This window comes from Lepidothrix coronata, unplaced genomic scaffold (assembly GCF_001604755.1).
Source record: "Lepidothrix coronata isolate B3197 unplaced genomic scaffold, Lepidothrix_coronata-1.0 Scaffold159, whole genome shotgun sequence".
In the NCBI taxonomy this organism is placed as follows: Eukaryota; Metazoa; Chordata; class Aves; order Passeriformes; family Pipridae; genus Lepidothrix; species Lepidothrix coronata.
The window spans coordinates 1,825,996-1,847,967 of NW_016690339.1; the positions used below are offsets into that span (position 1 = coordinate 1,825,996).

At 38.5% G+C, this 21,972-nt stretch overlaps 1 protein-coding gene across 2 annotated transcripts; it reads left to right on the top strand.

The window, feature by feature from the left end:
• The first annotated feature begins 1,577 nt into the window (after positions 1-1,577).
• On the top strand, positions 1,578-21,592 carry TWF1 (twinfilin actin binding protein 1). Of its 2 annotated transcripts, none has more exons than XM_017829163.1 (9): positions 1,578-1,666; positions 4,741-4,818; positions 7,324-7,502; positions 8,695-8,790; positions 11,274-11,378; positions 15,901-16,026; positions 16,216-16,366; positions 16,784-16,905; positions 18,472-21,592. In XM_017829163.1, the coding sequence occupies exons 1-9, from the start codon at positions 1,642-1,644 to the stop codon at positions 18,640-18,642; spliced, it is 1,053 nt and encodes a 350-aa protein (XP_017684652.1). In that variant the 5' UTR covers positions 1,578-1,641; the 3' UTR covers positions 18,643-21,592. The 2 variants fall into 2 exon arrangements, with proteins under 2 accessions (XP_017684652.1, XP_017684653.1); XM_017829164.1 differs by having other exon boundaries at positions 1,649-1,666; positions 7,329-7,502.
• Positions 21,593-21,972: the final 380 nt, after the last annotated feature.

The following is a 21,972-nucleotide window of genomic DNA, read 5'->3' on the forward strand; positions in this document are numbered from 1 at the left end:
TTGGTTTCACATTAAGTCTTTTCCCTGTTTCTTTAATCCTTTTTGCTAGAAGAAAGATAAACTGCAGCTTTGTGTTTTTCCTCAACTGCTGTTAGTCCCAGCTCATTAGCTGATGATGTGTCTTCATACCAACTTTGCATTTGCTGGACTAGCATTACACGGCACAGTTCGTGTAATAGTAAGAGTGCTATTTTACATTTCCCAAATAGGACACTAAATCCCTCATGTTCTTTAAACTGGGGATCTGACGAAGTGCAGGCACTCACATTTATCAACACAGCTGACTTCAGAAATTCCTGAGCTGCAGCACTCTGGAGGCTGGGAAGGTGAACCAGGGAAGGATTATCATGTGTTTGCCTTACTCTTCAATTCTTGCCTGGTCCATTGGGCTGGATATTTGGTATACCCTCTTACAGTACTTAGGTTCTCAGGTTGAATAGCACCCCATAAAACCTGCTAACTCCCAGGAATCTGACGGAATCATCAGCATTAAGTGCCTACAGCATGCACATTTCTCCTGTGGAGTCTAATTCAGACCACAGCACAGATTAAAAATGCTGACTACACGGCACTAAAGCGATTTTTAAAGGAAATATAGTACCATCTTTTTGTTGTTAAGAGGATGGTGCTTCTCAACCTGTAGACAGATGTGCCTGGGAAAGAGCTACAAAAGCAAACCTACCTTCAGAGCATGCTTAAAATCACGAGGCAGGACTCTGCTTCACAGAAAACTTTAAAAGAAAAAGCTGAGGCAAACAGGTTGAAAAGGCTTAAAAGCCTTTGGCTGTGTGGATAGGGCCCTGAGAAGCAGATGTACCCTTTCTCTGCCTGGATCAGATGCCCTGCCTAGGCAGATGAGTGGCTCACCCGCCAGATCCACAGTGAAGTAGAAGAATCTCCACTGTTTCTGCTGATGCAGTGCCACCATGTACCAAATACTGCAAAATTAACAGAGAAAGACTGCCTTGTCAGGGGCAAGGGCTTGATCTGAGCGAGCCGTGGGTCTGGGCTCTGTGCCCTAACTTGTGGGCTCTTTGTCAAGGACTGTTCAATATAAAGTTTACAGTACACACAGGCAGCCTGCTGTCACACCTGATGCCTCCTTCTCCGCTGCTCCAACCAAGAGCAAGAGGTCTCCACCGCAGACTCCTACAGATTAACTAAATTCACCTAAGTTATTTCTTAGTACTTCGGTCAGCCCGGGAGGGAAGAAGCACATGTCCCCTCCTGCCATGCAGGATGACCGCAGGCGCTGCGCCGGAGATGCCCGTGTCCCGCAGGCTCTGGGACGGCAGATGAAGAGGGCGACAGGAGAGGCAGAGGAAAGGCAGCAGGAGAAGGGAGGGCTGCGCCCCATCCCCGTTCTAAAGCACCGAGAGGAGCTGGCAGGAGGAGCGGGCACGGAGCGGCGAGGCGGGGGGGGGTGGTCCCAGCGGCAGGGCTGGGCAGGGCCGCCAGCGCGGTGCCCTCCGCCCGCAGCCCCCGGGCCGGCCCGGGCCGGCGGGGCCCGGAAGGCGCCGCGCTCTCTCCCGGCCGCTGAGTGGCGGCGGAGCGTCACGTGCGCTTGGCCGGGCCGGGCCGGGCTGTGCCGGGCGGGCGGGAGGCGGCGGCGGGTGCGGTGTCCCGGAGCGGCGGTGCGACATGTCCCACCAGACCGGCATACAAGGTACCCGCGCGGCTCTCTCCGCCGCCTCCGCTCCGCGGTGCTCCCTGCTCCTCTTGACAGCCGGTCCCCGTCTCTCCTGTCCCCCGCCAGCCAGGCGGGAGGCGGGCGGAGCGCCTTTCCCCGCGGGTCGGGGCGCGGCACGGGGGGAGGCGGCCGCGGCGGGCGGTTAACGGGCCGTTCCCGGTGCGGTTTTTCCCACTGCTGCGCCCTTTGTTTGCTGCCGGAGGAGTCCGTCGTTTGCGCCGCGGGATGGAGGGGGGAGGGGGCGAGCGGGCGGGGGGAGCTGCTGCTGGTTTCGGCCCCGGCGGCCGACGCCCCTCGGGGTCGAGTCCAGAGCTCTGTCCCCAGTGAGGCGAAACCCGCAGGGTTTATCCGCACGGCGAACTGCCCCTGTCCTCCCCCTTGGAAAGTGTTCCCTGCAGAGCCCCATGAATGGCGGGGAGGGCCACCCTAGGCTCAGGTAACTTCCCCCGGTGCAGGTTTTCCTGCCGCGGCGGGGTGTGCGCCGAGCCGGGGGCTGTCCCTGCTCGGGGTCGCTGCCGCGGGTTTGGGATGGGTTGGACAGCGAGGGAAATGCCGGGGATCGCTGCCGGGTCCCTCCTGGAGCCCCGAGGAGAAGCAGGAACCCTGGAGCAGGAGAGTCCACTAAAAAGCCCATCTCTGGAGGCCACCAAGGGGAAAAGTGCGTGGGAACGTTTTCTCCCCGTGTTTCCAGGCCTTGGAGTAAGCGAAGAGCAAGTAGAAGACGACAGCGTATTGTTTCACAGTATTAGCAGGTCCCCCGAATCACAGAATTGCTAAGCAGGGATTATACTGCAGGATTATGGAGGGGTCGGGTTTTACTGTCTCGATTTCTGCAATCTGTGTATTCAGTGACTAGTACCATGTACTTTGCCTACTCTCCCATATTTATTGTTGAAGGTGACTTTTGTCCCAGCCACGACAGCTCTTAGTTGTTCGTCTATGCCCTTTTTTGTTCATTGGCTGTATGTAGTTTGCACCCTTTTGCTTTTCTTCTTTTCCTTCCTCTGCATGCCAGTCTTTGGTCTTTTTTGCAGCTACCTGTTTTAAGTTTGTCAACCCTTTTTAGCTAGAGGTGCATCTGGAATTGTTTTTCCAGTCCAGAGAAAAGCGTTTGTGGCTCTTCATTCCCTCTTCTGCTGCTCCCCTTCATGTCTTTGAGAATCATTTGTCCTCTGAGGAGAGTTGTGGAGAACTCTGCAGCTTTCCTGCATGGATCCTGCCTCAGCAGACATTAATCAGGAGTCCTGTTTGCAGCAAAGCTTCTGCAATTTGGAAGAGGAATAGCTCTGTTTGTGCCATTGCTGGCTTTAGCTACAAACAGGCTACTGTCACTCATAAACAATTACAAGATTTGGCAGCATGGGCTGCTCTTTTCTGGAAACAGAAATGAAGTCATGGGCACAGTGATGTGTACCAGGCAGTTGCTAAAAGGACTGGACTTTCAAACAGGCCAGCGCAGATAAATAGTGTAAGAAGTCACAGAATGCATTAAGCTGTAGGAAAATACAACGGAATATCTTCACAACCTTCTAAAAAATTTTAAAATAATATTCCCTGTAAAATATTTGTGAAACAAATCCAAAATTTGATTCTGTAGGCCTCTGCTGTGCAAAAAGTTTAAGTAGAAAATAATATTCTGTTATGAATTTAAAAGCCTTTATGAGGAAAAACTCACAGATAATTTGATAGTAAGATGGTTTCAGAGGTGTCTCAAAATGTTTCTTTGAGGAGCTGTCACAGTTCTGAAATTGGCGTAGGGACTGCTGTATTTTGGTCTTGTTTTGGTGCGCCGAGTTGAAATAAGAGAATAAGGAACAAAAAGATAATAGACAAGAAGAGGACAAAAAAAGTCCTGGGGGAACCAAAAGGTCTAGAAAATGGTGCAATGTTTGCTTGCTCAATGGAATGGTGAGGACCAGCAGAGATGATTAGAAAAGCTAGCAGCAAATTACTGGGAGGGCCTGCACTGGTTAGTGGGGAGATACTAACTGGGACAAAACTGGGGTTGAACTGGTAACCCGATGCAATTCAGTTTGCTTAACATAATATTTCCCTCCCATGCCATTTTGGACTCTCAGAATGGGCCTGGCATCATTTGGATGGACATAAATGTAAAATCTTTTGAGTATGGGCAGTAATGTTGCTGGATACCACCTGTTCAACCTGACTATAAATAATCCATTTTGTATGTTTCCTGGTTTGATGTTTGTTTTGCTGGTACAATGATCTGTGCTGTGAGATTACTTAAAGGACCATCTTGCAATAAATGTTCTTCAATAAATCCTGCCCATGGTATAATTAAACTGATTTGCACTCGGATTATATAGCAGAGCAGTTGAGATAAGAATGATCTTCACGCAACTCAAGCACAGTTCTTCAGTGTGCTTAGGAAAGTGAGTCTGTACGTTTATGGTGTTTTGTCTATGTGATTTACAGACATTCAAAAATATTTTAGTTACTTCTTTGTAAATTCATTATAAACCTATCCCGTTGCAATAGGTTGGAGCTTGAACAATGTCATCAAACACACAAGGAAATAAAGTGGTATGAAAGATGAGCAATGAGTGGAAGCTTTCACTGGTGCTCTTTGGAAAGGTGTACTCAGGAAAGATCATCACTTTTGCCAGACAAACTCTAACATTTTCCTGGCAGGCGTAAAGTTTCTGTCTGAAAGTTTGTACTAAGCCTCCAGACTTCATGAAGCTATTGTAATTTGAGAGGCATCATATTTTTATTGTGTTGCTGTGTTAACTCTGAAACCTGAGATTGATGAGATGTCATCTTTAATTTTCACAATGTTGAAAATCATATGGTATGCTAGAAAGCAGAGCGGTTTCGTAATGTTGGCTTTCATCTTTCTGTGGCATGCTGGTGGCTGGAGCAGTATGCAGAATAGGAGGAGCATCACTCCTGTGTTCCTTTTTCAGTCCAACTTTCTAGCAAAGGGCCAGTTGTACGTTTTTCCAGTGTTGTTCTTACCCTCATGAATGTTCTTTGTCCAAGGGAAGTGAAATGTGTTAATTTGATTACTTTTATTTTCTCTTTTTCAGCTAGTGGAAGTGTTAAAGACATCTTTGTTGGTGCAAGAAATGGACAATATAGGCTTTTAAAAATAGTCATTGATAATGGTTAGTAAAATTTTAATCTTTTTTCCCTGATTCTTTTAGATATTTTCCTAGTTGTTTTAATGACCTACAATTGTTTTAAAAACAAAACTTTGCCAAACTTAATGTTACTAAGGTCTTTCCTATACAGAAGTTAAAATTTAAGTTTTAGTGATGCTAAGCTTTTTACTACAATGCTACTGTATTTTTGCATTTGAATTTTTCTCCCAAATGTCATATTTTACCAATAACTGCTTGGATCCGTTTATCATATGGATAATATTAATGGGCTTACTTTTATCTCTTAGTAAAGAAAGAGTAGAGGGAAAGAAAATTTCTACACCTGTGTGGTGTTTTAGCACTCTGGTTACTTTCATGAGACAGAAAGCTAGTCTTACACAATAGCTAGTCACCTTAGATGAACTGTAAATTTTATCTGCCTTTTATCCTGGGATCAGCTGCATGTAGAAAGTCCTGTTAAAGCAGATATTTAAGTAATAATCTGACTACTGGAAAATATCTTTAAAAATCTGTAACTTTACATACATTTTCAAAATTAAAACTCACATGTATGTATAAATAGAAAATTACATAATTTCTGTCAGAACTTGAGTTTGATCTTTGAACTTCTTGGCAAGGGATCAAGGCTGCAAACATTGAAAGATAGAATATATAATTATTTTTTTCTTTAATAGAAATGCAGATTGGTTGTATAAGATGTTTGTATAAGATGGTTTAGTCCATCTTTTCAAGTGTGTAATTTGTCCACTTTGAAGATTTTTGTTCTTGACTTCATTCATTTACAGTACACTGAAATAGCTGTTAGCTGGAGAAAGGTACATGTATGTATATACATATACATACTTTTATTGTTAGGCAAATAACCTACTGTTACCTTCTTTACGTTTGCTTTACTTAGGAAGTCTTCTGACATTTTAATACTTTACTTAAGGAAGTGGCAGTAGTAATATTATAGGCAGGACTCAGTGGTAAAGTCTCAGTAGCATAAGGTAGTAAATGTTGACATACCATTGAATTTTTCTTCCCCATTAAGCAAGGAAAAACTATATGCTTTTGTGTATATGCAACTTTATAATATGAAATGAAGCCTAGAAATAAGATACAAATGGAAAACTTTCCCTATTTTTTTCATTTCTGTGTGTATGTATACATGTACATATATTTTTATATATATATCAATTTCATCTCTATATAGAAGCAAAATCTAGTCTATTTTCTGCAGTTCGAAAAGAAACCTGTAAAACTTTCAGAATACTGAAAGAAGGACAGTTGCCTCATCTGTCTGTAGGAGCTTTCAGCAACAGATTATAGTCCTTAGTCCTTGCCCTTAGTCAACAGATAATAGGCAAATAAGAGTTCTGCTAATCTGAGTTAATAAGAGAGGAGGTTTGCTGCAGGGCAGTAGAGTTCCACTGATTGTGTCTTAAATCCAGGTAGGTATAAATCCACCTAGAGTTCAGAATTGGTGAGTACATTCTGAATACTCTGGTTTAGGTGTACAACTTCAAATACTTCGCATCTAATTTAGGGAAAGGCCAAACACCCTTACCCTGAGCTGTCCATGTTCTATGAGTTACTGTGGAAGGGTCCTTGTTTGAAATTTTGCTGTAGAGGCATTTGTATACTGTTTCACTTTTGTCTGAAGTTTTAGAAATTAAGTCCTAGACTCTGAAAAGATAACTTGTATACTAGCTACTATGATGGTCCTCAAACTGTTGTAGGATCCCATTTAAACAAGGTATTTCTATTTCAATTGTAGGGGCTAGTACGTAATGGGAAGCTGATAAATGTTTTATAAGGCAGTATACTAATACTTTCCTTTGGAAGCTGAGATATGATGCATAAATAACAGAAAAATCTTGTTGCTACAGCTGTTCACATAATTAAATACCATTTGAAGTATTCTATACAGACTTAAGCCAATTATACATGATAAACAACTTCAGTCATTTAAAGACCATAGCTATGAAGCTGTATTAGAAAGAGGTTTATCTACTTACATAGTCAAGTTAAAGTGATTAATGCAAGCATATTCATTCCAGACTCTTTTCACTGTATAACTGAGTTATTGACTCCTTACAATGGGTGCAAACACTAATATTTTATAGCATGAGCATCAATAATTATAATTATAAAATTTGAAAGGTTACTCTCATTTGTACTTAGGCATTTCAATTTAAAAATAAACTGGCAGAAGACAGTTCTTATTTCCCTTCTGTGTATGTGCTGCTAAAAAAATTAACATCAGTAGTATCACTTCAGATCAAAGAATTTGATAACAACCAGCACATTACTTTTCAAATGTTTGTATTTTGGTTAAAGTGAGTTAGAGTTTGAATATACACAGCTTTTATAGGAATTCAGTTGCTTTCATGTTGACTGTTCTTGACTCCCATTCTTGTGGACATAATTACGAAAGTGACAAATTAACTGCTTATTTTAATTGTTAATTTTGAAAAACAATGTTAACTGTATTGTTGCTAACCTGTAGCTTTATATTGGTTGTAGAGCAGCTTGTTGTGGGATCCTCTAGGCGGCCAGTTGGATCATGGGAAAAGGATTACGATTGCTTTGTCCTTCCCCTTCTTGAAGACAAGCAACCATGTTATATATTATACAGATTAGATTCTCAGAATGCTCAAGGATATGAATGGATCTTCATTGCATGGTCACCTGATCACTCTCCTGTAAGTAACAGGCATCAGAGGCTTCATGTTGTTGGTGATTTTTCAACAGTGCCATTTGATCTGAATCCTAGATATGAAGCAAAAGGATTTAAGGAATGAAGCATTCCCCAACCTTCCCCCTACATTCCCACAAGAAAACTGGAAAAATGTTTCTTGAAGCTGATTGAAGAGCAAATCAGTAGGTCTAGATAGAGTGCAGCTGATCCAATATATTTTTAGCCTGACTAGAGCACTAAGTACAGGTTTTTTGCCCTGTTTGTCTGTCTTACTGTCAGTATTTCATAAAAATTCATGAAAAGATATAGGACAGAAATCTTAATGGGTGTTATCGTAGAGAGAAGGATTATAGTGTGAGCTCAAGCTGTTTATTCTGTTTGGCTTGCCACAGAATACACTGCTTCTTAATCAGTAATTCAAGAGCATAGGAGGGAACCGAGAGGAACTCCTTAGAGTTAAGGTTTTATAGGAGAAACTGTGTGCAGGTTCTGGGAGTGTGAGATAAGGGAAGACAGAAAGTAAAACTATTCTAGTATTCCTACTGCTTTCACTAGTAGTTAGGAAATAGTAAGACACTGAAAGTTGAAGTGCATAGAGAAGATTGTGGAAAAGGTGAAGTATTATGGAGAGGATGTCATGATGGTTAAATAAGGTGGGAAGATGAGACTGTTGAGAGAGGAATAAGTGATCATGTTAGACACAATTTGATAGGGAGCAAATATAACTTTTCTACTCTGTAGTTGAACCATCAGTATCTGGAGTCGCTATCAAATAAAAAATAATAACGAGTTATTATTTCCAGTCTGCTCTTTCGCTGTCTGTTGTATCCATTAGCACACAGACCAGTGACAAAAGATCTATACAGTTGTGGGTTTTCCCATTTAAAATTAGTAAAGATTATGTTGACTTTTTTTCCCACTTTAAAAAAAGCTCATACTCTTACTAAAGCTGCAATTCAGTTTTGCAATTACTGTGATAATAATACATAGTATCATGACCTGGTGAATTTAATAGCATGTGTGAGTATCATGATCCAGAGCTCTACCAGATTATAGTGCAATTCCAACATTTAAAATACTTGTTCAAGAAAGATACTAGTTAATGGACATGGTACACCAACATGTTAGATTCTCTTTGTACACCAAAGAGCAAAAAAGTGCCCAAATCAAACCCCCACTCTTTTATTATATGCTAGGTTCGTCAAAAAATGTTATATGCAGCAACCCGAGCAACACTTAAGAAAGAATTTGGAGGTGGTCACATTAAGGATGAAGTATTTGGAACGGTACAGGTATGTTTTTCTTTTTAAAGTCTGGACATTGACTTTAAATACTAAATGTACTAGCTGATATTACTGGTATGATTTTGGGGTGTTTCTGCTCTTTTTTGATTAAGGAAAAAAAGATTTAAAAGCTGTGTGTAATATTACAATATTCAAGTGTATTTGATCTCATTTGGACAAGTTACTAAGTATAGGTAATATCTTCAGGCTAAGAAGCCCTTGCTTCAAATAGTTAAGTTATGAAAACTAAATAATCTAAACATAATAGGCACCTCTCTTAATCTCACTGCATGTATGTGAGTCCTCTAAAAGCTGTAACACTAACTTCCAGGCCAGTTGTATACACAAGCCACTTTAGATATGTGGCTCTGGATGGGCTAGAACAGTGATCTGTAAGCTAACACCTGAAAACAAATGTTTTTCTCTTAAACTAAGGCTATGAAGCTGTCAGTTCTTTAGGATTTGGCCATAGAATGTACCTCACATGCAAGGCTGCCATCTTGACTTGGGGAAACAGACTTTTAGTAGCTACTGATTTGTTCAATGAAAATACTAATAGTTGATTGTTCACTTATGGTAAGATAATTGGAAGGTGCATATATGAAATCTAACAAGTGTCTAAAGGATGTTGCAAAGGCTGCAAGTGCTGTGCACGTAGGGAAATATGGGGCTCTTACCTTAGTTTCTGTGAGAAACAAGTTTTACATGGTTGTGATGTCTGCCTGTTTGTCAAGCAGATGTCAGACAGTTCTGACTTAATCCATTGCCAGTTTTAAAAGAAATACAAGTTAGAATTCTCAGAGATAAAGAATTCTCATAGTTTTCATAAGAACTGAGATTACACAGAGATTCAAATTATAATTACTCAGTTCCTCTTTCAGCAAAGACTGCATCAGTTATTTTCTGTCTGACCTGTTAATCAGTTCATCTGAAAAAATCTGAACCAAAGCACTGCCACTATTGACAGGCAGCTGGTGCTGAAGGAATGGAAGGAGTTGGAGGTTTGGGGAAGAATAGAGGATATTGTAGCGGGAAAAAGCCTGTGAAAGAGATGGGCTGTTGTGGTGGACATGAGGCTAATAATTCTGCTGCTCACTGAGTAGTTTGTTATATTTAGCATTAACCTGTCATGGAGGCTTCATTATCCTAACAAACATGCAAATAAACCTCTCTGGAGAGGCTGTATTCTAGGGAAGTAGATAACCAAGTTGCTAAGAGGGTTTACTGGTAGAGGTCATGTTATTTTTTTCTTGTTCAGTCAACTAATCTCTCACCACCACTTGCACCAAACCATTAGCACTTCATGCAATATGTAGAATCTGTGTCTATCCCTACATTCGATCTCAGTTGTAAGAAAGGAGCATTACATTTGTCTTACTGTTATTTTGAAATAGGCCCGGGGCACATAGAGGATGGCATTGATGCAGCTCACTTTTTCCCAGCTCATTATGTTGCAGCTTATATGTCTCTGCATTGTTGGTTTCAGTGCTTTATAAGCTTCTTAATTGTAGCTGGCCTTTAATGTACATCCATGTGAAAATCACAGCTTCTTCAAAGCATTCAAGTCTCTAAGTTCACTCAGAATCTTGATCATTACCATCCAGCATGTTACTTTGTCTTTATTTTGTTAAACATAAGGATGGTTTAGTTGCAACCAGGTCCTTAATCCCGGTGGAACCTGGTTATGGTCCCACCTGCTAATTCACATGTATTAACCTGAATACCTCTGGGCTTCTGAAACAAGGCATAATGGAATATTGGCACTGGAAATTGTATTTGGGAAAGTCTGTCTCTTTCAGAAGGGGAAACGCTAAGAAGGAGCTTTCTCTTCTCAGAACTTCAGTATAAAATCACATTCCTATGATTGCAGGAAGTCCTGCCCTTTTCTGAGTGGCCACCTTAATAATAAAAACAAAACAGCATTTGCCTGTGGTATCAACCCCTTTGTAGAGGGACACAACCATCACTGAGTAATAATAAAAGTGATTATGAGAATTAAAGGCTCCTGTGATGTCACATCTTAAACTATTTGCAGTATCAGGTGCTTACTCCCTGACCTAAGGTAGCATTTCTGTCTCCCATTTCATAGGTAGAAAACTAGCAATAAGCTACCAGTTTGAGCATGTAAATTTTATAACAAAATAGGTTTTTTAATTATTTATTAGAATTGTGGCAATTCTGTGAGGTTTTGTCCAAGATGGCTGAAGAACTTCATGGACACAGTCTTCATTAATGCTAATTTTTTTTAATTAGCAAGGTAATTAAGGACTGATTATGGAAATGCTACCCATGGTAAAACAAGAACAGCCCAGAGGACTCTGTTGTGGATGAGCTGAATTTGCAAATGCACCTACACTTGTATTCTGTTCAAATAAAATGATCATAAATGTATGGACAATAACTGCTTTTTGTACTGCTGCATAGAAAATCTTTGAAGAAAACTATTTATCTATTATAAAAAAAAATGTTCAATATTTATATTGTGCTTTCAGGATGATGTTTCACTGAATGGATATAAAAAATATTTGATATCACAATCCTCCCCTGCACCCTTGACTGCAGCAGAAGAGGAACTTCGACAAATTAAGATTAACGAGGTACCTAGAACATCTTCAAGCATGAGTGGGAAACAGGGTGCAGAGTTTCAAATGTGTTGTAGGGAAATGTCTTTCTAGAGTAAAAAAAAGGCAGAGCAGAAAATGGAAGGTTTTAGGAAGTGTGAGTGGATGAGAATATAAATTTATTTCTCAAGGAGTTGAAACTGCAGGATGATGATGGCTTGAGTTGGAGTGGCATGATCTTGCTGAGTTTGAAAGGCCTCATGTCTGAATCAGAGGCTTGGCAACTGCAGAGCTTAATTGTTGCAGCATTGGCTTTTAATATCACTGGATGTGCTTCCTTGGGAAGGGTGACAGAGTACTGGCATGGGTTGCCCTGGAAGGTTATGGAATCTCCATCTTGGAGATACTCAAAAGCTGTTTGGACAGAGAACTGGGCATCTGGCTGTAGGTGGCCCTGATTGAGCAGGGTGGTTGGACAAGATAACCTCCGGCGAGGTCTTCCAACCTCAGCCATTCTGTGATTGTCCACATACATTTCCCATGGTGGCAGAAATTGTAGAGAAAACACAAAATAGCAACTATTGCAGTGAATGATTGCCAGGAGTATTTCAGCAATCTTATTCCTAAAGAAGAGATACCTAGCTTCCAGCACCAGTGCACTTATCTTTAAGACTGAGAGGAAGTGAATTCCAATTAAAAAAAAAAAAGAGAGACTGATTTGCTTACGCTATGAACACTTTTTAGAAAAACCTCTAACAAGTGCTTTTAACCAAATAATTTGATGATTGCCAGCTAACTAGTGCCTGAAAAGTTTCAGAGGATTCTTTTTCTCACATTTTTCCTTCACTTGATCACTGTTTGTGTACAGATGCATATTAAAATAGGTCATGTGCTGACCTTGTTTGTTTTCGAAACTTGTATTTTACAGTTGTGGTACGTGTATTTGAAGTATGATTTATTTCTGCAGCTGGATACCGGGAAACCATCATGTTAAATTCAGCTGTGTATCTTCTCTTATGTTTTCACTCTACTGTGCTTTTGCTGAAGCTTTGTTGTTTATTGACTTTTTTTCCCAGTAGTGTCTTTCATTATTTTTCATTTCTGGTTTTAATTAATTCGATGTAGAATTAATCATCATCAAACAGTGCATTTTACTTGATCAGCTTTTAAAACATAAAATTAATGAATGTAAAACTTCTGTGGGATCGGTGATCACCTCTGGTATTAGTATTATCTCTTATGCACTACATACAATGTGGTTAACAGCTGATTCATCCAGACTAAAACTTCATGTGTTATTACGAAACTTTAACAGCAATAGCTGTGCTTTTCAGAGACACATAAACTGATAAACACATAAAGATTGCTGCCATTTTGGCTTTGAAATGTCTCACAATACATTAATTTACGTTATTTTTGTCTTTATTGTTTCTACCATTACAAAGCCTGTAATTGGACTTAGAAAACGAAAAGCTTTCTGATTTTATAAAGTTTTCCATATGTATATTCTTTCATAATTACCCTAAGAAATATTTTACTGGGTCACATCAAAGGATTACCTAGTCTGTTGTCAAGTCCTTGAGTGAACAACGGCAGAAATCTAGGAAGCATGTAAGAGCAGGGCAAGAAGGCCATGATAATTACTTTAAATACTCTTTTTTGCCTCAACATTTGCAGGGAGGGATCTTCCTGCACAAAAGATGACGTGTTTCTATATAATTGTTCTTAGTGGGTTTTTTATCCATCATCTAGACTTGTCATTTTTCTAAATCCACATAAAGTTTTTGTTGGCTGCAAATCCCATGGCAGCATATTCTACAGCTTGACAGAGTACTATGTAAATAAAGAACCATTGATTGCTATCTACTAATTTATTCTGTTAACCCTACAGATTGTGTGGGGAAGGCAAAGAAAAGTCTTTAAGTCAATCCTCAGTTTCCTCCTCCCCTTAGATAAAGCCAGCTGTATCCCAGAAAGCCAGCTGTATCCTGTGCTGCACCAAAAGTAGTGTGATCAGCAGGTCAAGGGAGGTGATTGTCCCCCACTACTCTGCGCTGGTGAGATCCCACCTGGAACACTGCATCCAGCTCTGGGGTCCTCAGCACAGTAAAGATGTGAACCTGTTGGAGTGGGCCACAAAAATGATTAGAGGGCTGGACCACCTCTCCTGTGACAAAAGGCTGAGAGAGTTGTGGTCGTTCAGCCTGGAGAAGAGAAGGCTCCAAGGAAATCTTACAGAGCACTTAAAGGGGGCTTATAAAAAAGGGCACAGATATTTTAGCAGAGCCTGTTGCAATTGAACAAGGGCTAGTGGTTTTAAACTAAAAGAGGGCAGGTTCAGATCAGATACGAGCAAGAATTTTTTTACAATGAGTGTGGTGGGGCACTAGCTCAGGTTGTCCAGAGAGGTGGTAGATGCCCCATCCTTGGAAATATTCAAGGTCAGGCTGGAGAGGGCTTGGAGCAATCTGGTTTATTTGAAGATGTTGCTGCTCACTGCTGAAGTGTTGGACTAGATCACCATTAAAGGTCCCTTCAACCCAAACTGTCCTATGATTCTATAATCCATGGACCTCTGTCATATTCCTTATCAGTTATCTCTTCCAGGCTGAAGAGTCCTAATCTAGGTAGTTCCTCCTCCTCAAGAAGGCACTCCATACTTCTGATCCTTTTGCTTTTCTCTGCAGTTTTTCCAGTTCTGCTATATAATTTATGAGATGGAGGGATGGGGAAGCCAGAACTGCATGTGGTATTCAAGATGCAGGCATGTTACTGATATCTACAGTGCGTAATGATGTGTTCTGTTCTCTTTTTCTAACAACTCGTAACATTTCATTTGTGGGTTGGGAGTGTTTGGGATTGTTTTTTGTTTTGCTTGGGGTTATTTTCAGAGATATTCAGAATGACCTGCAAGGTCTGGCTCCTGAATGGTAGTTGCTAGCTCAACGCCATTACCATAGAGGTAGAAGAGAGGTTTTTTTTCCTCCTGCGTACATTATTTTATATTTATTCACAGGAAATTTCATCTGGCATTTTACCCACCACTCAGCAGCCATCACTAACTAAATCTTACGGTGTGAATTTAAATATACATAATCGACTTAGGTGGTTTTGTTTTGCTTTAAAGGTCTGAAATATGTTGCAGTATGAACAAGTAGGTTTTGTTTGTTTTCTTGTATCTGGAGTTATATTGGGTTACTCTCTTCCCTTGCCTGTCTCTCACACTTCACAGTTCATTTTTAAATTTGAAGCATTTTTTTTTGTAATTGTATTTTAATGTGGTTTCTATAGTATGGTATTTTATTACAGTTTATTATTTTTGTGATGCCAATTTTACATTTACTGATCCGGGTTTTATGCAGATATATTTTGCAAATATTTTTTTCTATAACCTAATTCATAAATTTATCAATCTTTATACAAAAGTAAGCTCTCCACCTGCTTTCTTTTCCTCTTTCCTTGTTGCTGACAAGTTGTTTTTCAAAATCTGGAGTATAATCTAGTGTTGCTACAAGTACCTTTGTTTTTTATTTTTCTTATCATTTTGTTTCATACTTCATTAGCATCTCTTTTTAATTAAAGCTGAATAAGTTGATAGATCTAGTTGATAGATCTAAGACCCACACTTTCTATCTGGTACACTTTTCTGACTTTTGCTCCTTCATAATCAATGTTTAATGTATTTGAGAAATCATAGAAGAAAGTTAATATATTCAAAAGCTAGTACTTAGAGAATAAATTAATGTCTAAGTACTAGAGAATATTGGAGGCCAGAGCTCATTTTAAGAGAAACTACATGAATATTAAGATAAATATAAATTCTTGAAAAATGGCTTTAAAATAACTGTTCTTTTCTCTCAAATAATTTGTGCCTAATGTAACTGGATTATGAAAAATTGTTTAGCTTGTGCTGAATTTTTCTTTGTGTTAGACCTTCTAGAAGGTCTAATCCTTAAGAAATGAAGATTTTGTTTATTTTGTTTGCTTTGGTTTTGGTACAGGCTTTTTGGGGGAGTGTGTTGAAGCAGGAGGGGGAATAGTTGTTCTTTTCTTTCAAGAAGATCAGTTTGTCTCATAAGATATAATTTCTCTGTTCCTCCAAAAATTTTGACTCCCTAGAAATCAAATCTTTGTTTTGATCTAAAATTCTTCACTATACAACAAAGTTTATAAACAATATTGTCAGTTCAAAAGTATAAAACAGCATATGAAAATCAAGATTTTTCCTCCTGGATTATTGCATCTTTATACCAGAATTTAACTTATGGCTTCTTCACTGACACTTGAACCAGTTTTCCCTCTGATGATTTTGTTGCTCTGCTAAGCAGAGCCATTTCAAAGATATGAAACTTCTCAGGTTAGCAAACAAACATGACCTGTAAATTAAAAAATGCAAATCTCTTGTATACAGGAATGATTTTTTTGAGGTGGTTTACTCTTGGAATAGCTACTGCTAACTCTGTGTGTAACCATATGCAATGCATTGCCAGTCATTGTATGAAACCAAACGAATGCTTGCAAAGGTTTCTTTTAACATCTCAGTTAACTTGCGTTCCAGGTACAGGCAGACGTTGGTGTAGACACCAAGCATCAAACATTGCAAGGAGTAGCATTCCCCATTGCTAAAGAAGCTATTCAGGCTTTGGAGAAATTGAAAAATAAGAAACTCAATTATGTACAGCTGGCAAGTATAAAATATTTTAACTATTTTTTAATAATGAGTATAAAATAAATTACCTGCATGCTAAACATGTGTTGCTGTAGTACACTGATAAATTACTCTTATTAGATTAAATAAAATTTTTTTCATCCTGTTATGTTCTCTGGTTTGCTTTCTGCCTATTAACTGTATTCATGTTTGCTTTGTTAACAGCAAATTGATATGAAAAATGAAACTATTATTTTGGCCAACACACTTGATACTGAACTTAAGGACTTGCCAAAAAGAGTTCCAAAGGATGCTGCGCGTTACCACTTTTTCCTGTATAAGCACACACATGAAGGAGACTATTTGGAATCCATAAGTATGAGAAAATTTCTCAGTATGAAACTTCATTGGCTTGTTTCAAATACTTTAGGAATTTTGAGGCAGAGAGATGTGTCATAGAAGTAATCTGTCAGCATGATCGTAAATTTCAGAGTCACTTGGTTGTGAGAGTGTCTTGTGAAGGAGAGTCCTTATGTTTGGAAAGTAGTGAGCTATCCCTTTGGATTATGAACACCCATAAATGTCAAAACATAAATACCGGCCATTCTCTTATCCCCCATTTGAAATTAAACACTTGCTGAAGCAAAAAAGATCCAGAATGGTGTTACATTTTTCCGTTTCAGACTGCATAGCTGATTTCCAATGCCTCTCTGCTGTAAATGATTTTATGATAAAGCTTTGATGGAGTGTAGTTATGGTTTGATTTGTGGTCTGTTTGTTTTTTTCCCTGCAGTTTTCATCTACTCTATGCCAGGGTATACCTGTAGTATACGAGAACGAATGCTCTACTCTAGTTGCAAAAGTCCACTGTTAGAAATTGTAGAAACACAGTTGTGGATGCAGATAATTAGAAAGGTAAGTGCATTGGGGTGTATAGGTAGTTTCTCCATCCCTCTCTTCACTTCTTCATGTAAAACTGTAATTGTCTCTGTCACCACCTTCTCTAAACAGTGAAAAATGTTCTGTAACTATTAAAGTTTATCCTGAACAGGAAATAATTGTTGATGAAGGTCCAGATACAAAGTTAAGTCTTGGAAGCTTTTCTCTTTTTCATAATTTCTGCACTTTCAGATCTTTAACAAGTACATCCTTGTGCATCAAGGAAGTGTTTGAGTGTACTTTGAAGAACTAACATGATTTCTTACTCAAAGCCGAGTCGTATTTTGGAGCACAACATATTGCTGTTGTTGAAAACTAAATTCCCTTAAAGCCAAGGTTATGTAAGGATTTTCAAAATAATTTCAAGCTGCAGTTCTGGAAATTAGAACTGCTATTTTAGGAGTCCTTGATGAGGCAAACAAGGATTTTCAAGTAAGCTGATCTTTTCACACTGTATGGATTGTACTGCTATGCAAAAAGTTGCTTCTCACCTCCAGAGCAGAGACCATAGAAATGGTCCAGTTGTGACCTACAGTTATTTTCTTAACATTTGTGCGAGAGCTTGGTTTCTGTGGAGATGATGTTTATCTAAAAAATAGCAGAGTTAATATTAACCATTTTTACTGAGATGACATCAATTACATAGATTATTGCTATGTGTTTTTATATTTAATTATTTCTCAGAAATTTTCTTTCTACAACAAAATAAATGCACCATGTGACTCCTGAAAATTCCTGTAGACAGAAATTTCTGAGGCATGTACTTGTAACAGCAAAACTGTGGCTGGCAAGTCTGTTAAGTGTTACAGTTGGCAGGGCATGAAGTGTTGAATGCTCAGCAGAGTAGGGCCAAAGCATTTCTCTGAATTTTAAATTCTTGCATTTCAAAACAGTGGAGTTTGGCTTGAGAACACTATTTTCTTTCTATTCGGGTTCATATGTCTAAATTTTGAAAATTAAAACACCCACTCCTCCATTTTGTTCATTAAACTTATTTTACCTTTCCCCCCGCCTTGAATACTTGCTGAGTGGCAGTAGCCAGCTAATAATATAAGCTTGTTTATACTCCTTCCCCTCTTTCTCAAGAGACAACAATGTATGCACATTGCTTTTACAATTAGTGTTTAAAGCATGTTGTAGTGAAAACTTTTAATTCTTAAAATGTGTGAATACTTAAAACAAGTAAACAAGCACTAGTTTTACATGGAATATGTTCTCCTGGTTAGTGTTAACAGGTGCACTGTGCTAAAGCTTGAGACAAAAACAGTTTCTTCTTGGCAGATGTACTGTGTAGTTGTGCTTATATTTCAGGAAAATAATTAAGTCACACTTAATACTGGTAAGAATCAAGGGGATTCTCAGAAAAACTATCCAAGATTTCTCAGGGCATTAGGCACAAGTTGGAGAACTTTCCATGCTATCACTTTGAACATTATTGCACATATGGTTTTAATATAGTATTTAGTTTCAGCAAAATTTCAAAATATTTTTTAAGTTTGACTTTAATATGAATATGATAAATGTTGTTTTTTTTCCTGCCAGATTGAAATTGATAATGGTGATGAGTTAACTGCTGACTTTCTTTATGAAGAGGTTCATCCAAAACAACATGCTTACAAACAGAGTTTTGCTAAACCAAAAGGTCCTGCGGGGAAGAGGGGAATACGAAGACTGATCAGAGGTCCAGCAGAGACTGAAACACCTAGTGATTAGAAACTGTTGTTTATATTTGTTAAACTATTACAATAGGAAACTAATTTCTGGCTTTTGGTAATGAACTGAAATCATTCCATTAATAGATTCTAGTGGGGAAAAAGGCTCTTTTTACTCTTTTCTGACCTCAACACTTTTTATATTGTTACATGATTATATTTGTTGACCATGTTTTATGACATGTAGAAGAGCTAATTATTTTAAAGCTAGAAAAGTAAGACTAAGCTAGTACCCCTTTATTTTAATTTAGAATCCATTATTTAATAGTTGTACATGTGATCATAAACTTTACAGACATAAGACTATGAAACCCATGTATTCTGTGGGCAAGTTGCAGCCGTATGCTTATGCACAGCCTATTGAAACATGTAAGACTTTCCATGTGAGAAGAGATAAAGATGACATAGCATTGTCCCAATTAAATCTTTATTTTTCCTTGTAGCACTTATGGACATTAGTACAGTAGAAGGTTTTCCTCTGATTTTGACAGGATGCATTGTTGGGTTTTGTTGTTGTTCGGTTTGGTTTTGGTCCTTTTGTTTTTTTCTTGTAATGGAAAAGATAAAAATCAGTTATCGTTAAATTAATGTAACTATTCAGGAATAGCTGGGTATTTTCCTATGCAAACGCTTGGTCATCTCAAATTTATAACTAATTTCATGGAATTGTCTTTTAAGGAAATCTAACATAAAAACCACTAGCTTTTCCAGTCTTACGTATCACTCCAAAGCCTTACATATTAGGTACTGAATGACCAAGTAAAAGGTGATTAAAAGTGCATGAGTTAGTATACTCAGTAGATTATGAAGCTGCTTTCAAAGCAATATGCCTAAAGTATCTGATTATCTGTGCACTCAGATCTAAAAATGTGTAAATTCAGTAAAAATTGAAATAGATTCGCTTCATAATGGTGAGTTATCATTGAGATCTTACTGTGTTTGCAGTATTAACTGAAAATGACTTTTCCTAAGTTTTTGAACTTTATTAGTAACTGAAATCCAACTAGGTCTTGAATAACTGCTGGCAGCAAGCACCTGGTTAGGATTTTGTCTGGTTTTTTCCCCTCCCTGCTTCCCTTCTCCAGAATACTAAAATCAGCCAGAATAGTCTAAACTTGATTGAACTGTAAGTAATGTGTTTAATAGGAAGAGGTAAAATAGATTATTTTAATAAGTGGACTAAGGGAGAATTAGATGTGGAAATCAAGTATTGGATGACCTTAAATATTTAAAATTGTGTGATGAGGCAAATACTAGTGATAGATTATATTCTCCAGTGAGGACCTGCATTTTAGTGTCTTGTATGTGAGCTCTGTGGTTTTTGAGTTTTGTCAGTTTGGGGTTTTTTAAAGCTACATGGGAGTTGCCAGTCTTGGTTCACTGCTTATTATCATAGCTGCTGGATATACACGTTATAGAGCTGAATCATGTGTTTAGCTGGTGGAAGACAGTTTTTAACCTAGGTTTTTTAGGGAAATAATTCTTTGACACTACTAGCTCCTGATAAAATTTGTTTTATCTATTATTTTGTTTAGAGATACTAGCTTGTTATTGACATCTGAGATTGCACTATATAATGTGAAGATTGCAATAGTTGGTTTTACTGTGGTTTTTTTATATGCAGTAGAAATTTGACATTTCAGCTTTTTTCAATAATCTTACACACTACATCACTCCAATTCAGTAGATCCTCAGCTAATCTCCTGCTTGCCCTTAGCCACTGTGTTCTTTTCCTGCCTCTTGCCTTCTCCCTCTAGGGTAAGAACCTGGTCTTTGAAGTATTTCTGCTATGTACTACATGTCAGGGAAGTGTAATTGTTTTTTAAATATGGTTACTGTGTGCAGCTCATTGTACACTGTAATTAAATGTATTTTTAGTTGAACTCTGAATCTTTGCAGCACACCTAATTCACTTTGGGTTTTTTTTGTTTGGTTTAGTTTTAAGGAAAACCTTTGATTGAAGCAGTTAAAAATTACTGCTAGAGAGTTTTTTGTTAGAATTTAGTATTCCTGCCCATGTGCCAGCCATAGCAAGAGTGCATCTTTACGCTTTCTTTAGCCAGTAAAGAAGTTCAACTTTTTAATACTAAATGTTTTAAATAATGATCAGTTTGACACTATACAGTTATGTGCATGTTGTGGGGGGGTTTGTTTGGGTTTATTTTCCTAATCCTGCCCTAGGTAGATGAGAATAGAAGGTGGAAAACTTAATCTGGAGGATGATGAGAGCTGGTTAAGTGATTATGCAACGGCCTTTATGATGAGCTGCTTTAGAGTTCAGCCCAAACCAGACATTCTAAGTTATTTTACTTGAAAATATTCTGTGGGGGTGTAGAAACCCCTGACCAACCAGCAGTCGTGTCCTGAGCATGTTTCCCCTTCACCTTTCCCCAAAAAGAGAATCATATGAAGTCTTGCACTGCCGGCTGCCTCTCCAGGCCTGTTTTCCTGACAGAGCAATGAGAAGCATCTGATCTTTTCCTAAAATCTATCAAGTTTACTCCTGCATAGTTGCCTCCATTACTTTTAATGAATGTTCAGAGCCAGCATAAAATGTGGGCATTAATTGGTGTTATTCCTTTAAGTGTCTCTGGTCATTAAATAATTGAAAGTGTCCATTCAAATTGTTGTTGGCCTTCAGAAAGCCCAAAAGCAATGCAGCTGCTTGCAGTTAACTCACAAGCTATTAAACAGTTAATTAATACAACAGGTAATTATTTTTAAATGTTTATGTTGCAAGGTCATGAGATTTTGATCTTTTAAAACACTCCTATCAAAGGTTAAACTAATCAAGGTCATAATTGCTCTATTGCTCGGATAAACAGATTGATAAAGGAAACTTGATTTACAGTGTCTGTGTATTCAGTGAGAACCACCTTCAGATGCTAAAATGAACTAAGTTTACCATATCTGTTTTGTAATTTGCTTTATAAATAAAGATTGATGCTTTAGTTTGGTGTTGTCTGAATCATTTCATGGTGTCTTTAACAAAGATCTATATCCTAACATCAGAATGTGCAAAAGGCAGTTCCTATGGGACTAGAAAGTGATTGCAAGGTATAAAAAAGGAGGTGAGTAGAAAGAGAATTCCTGCTATTGGAGAAAAATCACCATGTTAGAAACAGATACTTTCCTGTTGTCTTATGGAAGCAGCACAGAGGGCTCCACAGCAGTATGCAAGTGTGTTCATCACTTGAGGTTTTCTTGCTTTCAGTAATAAGCCCCTTCAAAAAGTTCTTCCGTCCTTTTAAAATGCTGAAGTAGTTAAGTGGTGATTTAACAGTTCTATCTGTTGTTACTTGCTCAGCATGAGCTACTATAATGAAACTGC